Below are 6,286 nucleotides of genomic sequence, written 5' to 3' on the forward strand. Positions count from 1 at the left end.
AGGTCTTCTTATCAAAGGATTGAGTAGCGAGAGACAGCGTGCTACGGAATGTCCTTGATTCCCTCCTCCAAATAATAGGATACAAGGGATGAGACATGACACTGACAGGGGCTTTTCTTTCTCACTTATTTCCTGAAGCATAGAATGTGTGGGTCACTTTTGCCCATCTATAACGGGAGTTCCGTATGTTCGGGTACAATCAAAGAACTGACATTCCAAGAAACTATAACTAATACACCAGGGAATATGAAAAAAGTGCTTGATACTCAATTTCTTAAAAAGGCATAACTGTTAATGACCTATTTATTATAATTGACTTTTTCCTACGTACTCCTCCATACAGCCGCGAAACACTTTACAAGTGGCCCATAAAATTTTTACGGTTACGGTTTCTGCCATCTGGCTCTAGCGGACGTCAAACCCAAGCATATTTTGACAATAATCCCACAGACCCAAACATGTTAATTATACCGTTAAGTTAAAATAATACCTCATTGGCCAACATTTCCAGGGGATTGACCCCATCAAGGTTTCAATCAATCCAAATTGGATTGGATTCTTCCCTAAAAGCCTTGATGAGGTCATGGACGTTTAATAGCACTTCCGACATCCTTTAGCAACCTCTTTGTCATGTCACTTGTATTGGTAGGAACCCCAAAGCCCCTGGAGATCCCGGGAAACTTGCCCATTTTGTGGTAAATTTGCCTTCAATTTTTCAGGTCTTGTTCAATGTTTTGCCTTAGTTTAGCAATGGCAAAATACCTTTGTTAACTATTGACCAAATTTGAATATCATATAAGCAAAACACACTTGAAACTCTCGCCAGAATACTTATTTTCCTTTGCATATCAGTGCTATGGGGGAAATGTAACCGAATTGACGTCAAGCATATGTGCACTTACTTATGGGGCACCTGGTATAAAGGCCCTATTTGGGCGAAAATAGGGTTTTTTGGTTCTCAAAGAGGTTTATCCCTTCACGTTGTAAGTGTTGATGTGATGAGACAAATCCATTAGGTCTTACGTTCATTGTTGCTTTCCAAGAACAGAAAGAATGAGAAACGAATCTTAAATAGTTGTTCAGGGCGAGGTGTAATGACGCTTTCACCTACCAAATAATGAACCATTGCTCTTTGTCGAAAAATTTGAACGACCCCTCAACATCCTTATGATTTATTTCATGTTCCGCTTAAATTTTCCAATTTGCCCATGTGGGTGTAACCCTCTGGTCAATTTGTCTTAAATGTGCCTCTATTGGCCATACGCTAATTAGTGGAGAACGGATGAACAGTAAAATTAACCCTACACCGATTTGCGGTTTTGCATTTTCCACCTATTTCCATGTTTTTTTCTTCAAACTTATTTGTCTCACCAAACTATGAGATATTGGTAAATATTGAAATAGTTTTGAAAGGTTGCGTTATTGAAATTCAATTACTTCGACGGCACGCTATACGGTATAAGTGATATTATGGATGAGAAGAGGCTTTTTTATACATAAGAAATAGTGCAAAGACTCGGGTTTTCTAGAATCTTTGAAACAATCTTGGAATATCTTGAGACTGTCTGTTTTTTTTCAATGCAGTGCATTAAAATGAGTAGAAATCTGCCTACTAATTGTCATTGTTTTTGTGTGTTACAAGGATTTCCCGTTTGCACGTGAGGTTAGCGTCTGGAGGTAAAATAACTAATTCGCACTTAGGGGTTCTCTCATGTTAGGAAATGGCAATACACTATATCTCTTCCCTTAAAAAGTTCACTTTGAGGATCGAACCTCGAAAATTTGAACTCACGGCAACTGAGTGGAATATTCTTGTTCACGGCACCTCTTTGACCATTTGTGCTTTATTAACTTCGATTTAGTTTTATCTCTTTATGGTACATGGATACATACTATTTTTTGACCAATTTTTTTGGTTTCAAATGTTTTTATCATTTAGAAGAAAAAAAGACTCGTTTTATTTTACGTTTTTGGTGTTTCTATACAATACATGCTTCCTCCCACCACAGACTAACCTTTGAGTCATGCATGAGCCATCTATCCATGAGGTGAATAAATCAGAAATGGAGAACTATCAGTGACCTGTTTATTTGGGTGTCTACTTTCCGGGACCTCTGATAAGCCTAATCCTCTGCTCCTTTCCGCGAAAGCTCTCTCCAGTAATCAAATCAGTCCAGTTGGACTCTGATCGTGCTGCCGCACCAATGGTGAGATCTTTCAACGATTCTAGCAATCATACCAAGTGTCCAGACCCTTGGGACGACGAGGGCACCCGGGAGTTACTGCAAAAGTTTTGTTTTTGGTTCGGAGGGATCTTCTTCTGTACAATTGGTGCCTTGGGACTCATTGGAAATGCACTCTCCATTATTGTGTATTCATCCAAGGAACTCAGAAGGTACGGCGCTCAATAAAGCATGAAAACGAATTTCATACCTATAGCATGAATGCTCATTTCACAATCCACCGGGCCTCTGTTGGATGGTATCACATTACGTCTGAATCGTGAAACCCCTATAAATTACACATTGACCAACTTTATCCTCAACCAATGAACGATTTCCCTTTGCAGGGCTGCCACAAAATACGCTGGCACATCAAAATAGAACTAATTCTGAAATTATTCGAGATGCATGTTTGATCTGTCACTGACCTTCTTTATTAGTATAATTATACATTTGGCCTCCTTTTGCACGAACAAAGAGACTGATACGTTTTGAAACTCCAGTCATTGTGGCACGCAGGACTACCACAAAGTAGGTGTGTAATTTACGTTTTTCGTTGGGGTTTCCCTATCATTTATTCATCTTTCCAGTGTGAATCTTGCACGGATATCCTATAAATCTTTTTAAGCGTTCAATGCATTTCCAGCACTTTTCACGTGTTCCTGGTGGTTCTGAGTGCATTTGACATCGGTTATATCCTGATGTGCGTGGTGAATGAAGGTCTCGAAATGCCGGGATATTTCTCCCCAGATTGGCCTGACAGCCACTCCAACGTTTGGATCCACTTGTTCCCAACGTTCCTTTACCCCTTGAGACAGATGTTCCTCACCGCTTCCATGTACACCACGGTTTCCATTTGCATTAACCGTTACTTGTTCATTGTACACCCGTTCTACATGGACCAACTCCGACGACATTCCACTTCTTTCACATCCAATCAAAGCGCGTCTTTTGAAATTGACTCCAATCGTATCGCTGGCTATATCTTTGGAGTGGTGTTGTTCTCGATTGCCTATTCGGTTCCACATTTCTTTGAGTACAAGATCTCCATTGATGCTGAGGGTAATCACGAGGTGGTATGGACGGATCTCAGGAAAAATGAAATTTATACTTTGGTTTTTACCATTGGGATCGACTTTTCGTTTCGGGTCGTACTTCCCGTGGTTGTCATGCTCTTCACAAATCTAAGGTAAGGATTGCACTGTGTTGTCGCCAGGATTGGCAACGCTGGAGTCAATTTAATGATAGTTACAATTCTGTCATCTATCCGTTGCAATGTTTTCTTTTATTTGAAAAATGTATGAATTTGTGTAAAGCGTTGAATGGTCTTCATGCAATTCTTATTTAACAACTTAAGGTCTTCTATCCATTTTCAACTTGAATTGCTTAGGCGAGCATTCGCGAATTTTCACGATTTCCCGAATGAGAATAGCATGCCAAAAGTGACTATAGTATAGAAGACCTTCTCAAAATGAGTCCCGTATGGGTTACTCTGTGACCGCCAAGTTTATTTAAGGTCTTTTGAAGGTTTTTAATTGAGGGTTATCTTCCCAGTGGGTCCAGACGGAGTTCTTATTACTCAAAGAACACAAGGACGTGAGATATTTGAAAACCCATGGTCTAGTTAATTTCCTCGGTGAGAATTCAGAATGATATTCATAGATCTATTGCTACGGACATTGTTGCTCTTCAAAAGCTTTTATCAATTTCTGTGTTTGATTATTTTAGCTGAAAGAATTATTATCTAAGTGACATCATGAGAGGTATTCACTTGCATCACGCATCAACTTTCCCTTCTTTCAAGAAATTTTGACAAATGAACTGCAAACTGTCCAACAAAACTTTGAACCATTAAGATCTAGTAATTTCAAAGCCAAATTCAATGGCGCTTTATACCTCAGTTTTGTTATCAATTAAATACAACATCAAGGATTGCTCTAACGCGACAGGATTAACTTAAAACAATGTTTAACTCTATAGCGGAAAAATAAACTTTTCCCTTCGTCGATAGGTTTCGTACATTATGAATGTCACATACATTTAGCGTACAGCCCATTTATTAGCTTTCGGTGACTCTGATCAACATGATTTACAAGCTTTCTCGCATTATATGACACCTACCTCCCCTAGGATATTTATGATCCTCCATCGTCAACCCGATTGTGGATCTAAAGACAAACAGTTTGCCATCACCTTATTTACTTTGGTCACAATCTTCCTGTTGTGTCAATCAGGAAAGATTGCCATCAACATCCAAGAGTTTCTCACCTTGAGTGTGATTTCGGAATGTCAAGAGATCGATAATCATCTTGGCGAGACTGCCTGGGATATCATCATGTCCAGAGTGGCCCGTGTTCTTTTACTTCTGAACAGGTGACCACCGCCAATTAAAAGAATGGTTCAATTCGCACATGAACTTCTACCCTTTCATTTCAGTTCCATCAATTTCGTGGTCTACATGGCATCATCTAAACAATTTCGAAGGAAACTATGCAGATTGAGGTGCAGGAGACCTTTGGAATCTGCACAAATCACGAATCCTTTCTTTTTCGTTGACGATTCTGATTGCACTTGGGACATCATTTTTGGACAAAAGAAATCAACTCATGCAATGTGTCACATGTAAAACCACACTTATAAGGATCGGGGAGCATTTTAAGAAACGTTATCTATAAAACCAATTATAAAGTAAAGTCCAGAGTTGACAAACATAATTCATTCCTCTTATTTCCATGGGGTGGGGTGGGGAGGGGAGGGATATGAGAGAATTCAAACACTACCGCGAGAAGAAGTAAAGGGCTTGATTTAATGACACCAAAGTATAGATTGGGCGCTCTGGTAACATGCACTATGTAACCATAAAATTTGTCAATTATTTCAAAGTACCGCGTGATTTAGCCAAACTGTAACTGTATATCGAGCCATGGTAGGTAGCACTACGAAGTTAAGGCTGCCCCATAAATGACATTTATTTTAATTTTGAAAAGCAACTTTTGTTGTTGTTTTCTGGAAATTTTGATGATTCTCCGTGTTATGTTGTTGCGATGTTGTTTTTGCCCTCCCTTTACACGATATGACAAGAAAGGCCAAAATCAGAGCGCCAAATTTAACTTTTCTCTTCTTTTTTTCAAATCTTTTCATTTGCTCCTCATCATTCATTACCAATTACTCACCAAAACCCAATTCATTTTTCGTTGGTTTCCCTTATCTCAAAGGTTTAATTGGGTTTTGATGAGTAGTTGGTAATGAGTGATGAGGAGCAAATGAAAAGATTTGTCATATATACCTCTTTCCATTGAATAATCCATGATTTAAAACAAATTTCTTGATGTTAAAAGAGTTTGGTATGGATTGTTATTCACACTCCTGTATAGCTTGGGAATAAATGAGAATACCGGACATTGACAATAAAAAATGAAGAAAAGAAAGAGTACTAACCATTATACAGATTATAACTCTATCAAATTCTCCCAATCAAATATTTTGTGTTAGTGCTAAATGGAAGGAATATCAAATATTTCACTCTTAAATATTTATGGGTTTTAGCCAATTCAAACCTTTTAAAACGCAAAAATCTGTAGAGCTTTGAAATGGCTGGCTCACCAGAAAACTACACATCTTAAAAACATCCATTTATGCATTATTTTGTGTATTTTGCATGCTTCTGCTTTTTTTCGCCATTTTGGCTCAAAAATTAACTTTTTTATTTAGCAAGTGTATCCTTCTTTGCTGGAAAATATGGAAAAATGAAAAGCAAATTATCTTCTATCACTTCATGATACTTGCTTTTTTGTTTCAAATGACTGTTTTCCTAAATGGCGTGAATACCTTGCTTTTTGTATAGCACAACCATTCAAGATGACGTCTCCTCAGCTTTCAAAAACAGACTGATCCAATTGCTTCTCTTTTTTCAGTAAATGTTCAAAGCATTTAGTGAAAGAAAGGTATGCTTACATGCAAGCACAACATGCATAGGTGAGGCATGAATTAAGCACGAATATTTTGCCATGACACAAGCTGTTTTTGTTGATCGACCAATGAATTAGAGATGCCAGATCTGACTA

General features: G+C 38.2%; 1 protein-coding gene across 1 annotated transcript; it reads left to right on the forward strand.

Annotated features, from left to right (window-relative positions):
* Positions 1-1,746: 1,746 nt before the first annotated feature.
* On the forward strand, positions 1,747-4,957 carry LOC131883595 (FMRFamide receptor-like). Its single transcript, XM_059231099.1, has 4 exons — positions 1,747-2,395; positions 2,869-3,411; positions 4,353-4,595; positions 4,659-4,957. The coding sequence occupies exons 1-4, from the start codon at positions 2,205-2,207 to the stop codon at positions 4,846-4,848; spliced, it is 1,167 nt and encodes a 388-aa protein (XP_059087082.1). The 5' UTR covers positions 1,747-2,204; the 3' UTR covers positions 4,849-4,957.
* Positions 4,958-6,286: the final 1,329 nt, after the last annotated feature.

This window comes from Tigriopus californicus, chromosome 7, assembly GCF_007210705.1.
Source record: "Tigriopus californicus strain San Diego chromosome 7, Tcal_SD_v2.1, whole genome shotgun sequence".
Taxonomy (NCBI): domain Eukaryota; kingdom Metazoa; phylum Arthropoda; class Copepoda; order Harpacticoida; family Harpacticidae; genus Tigriopus; species Tigriopus californicus.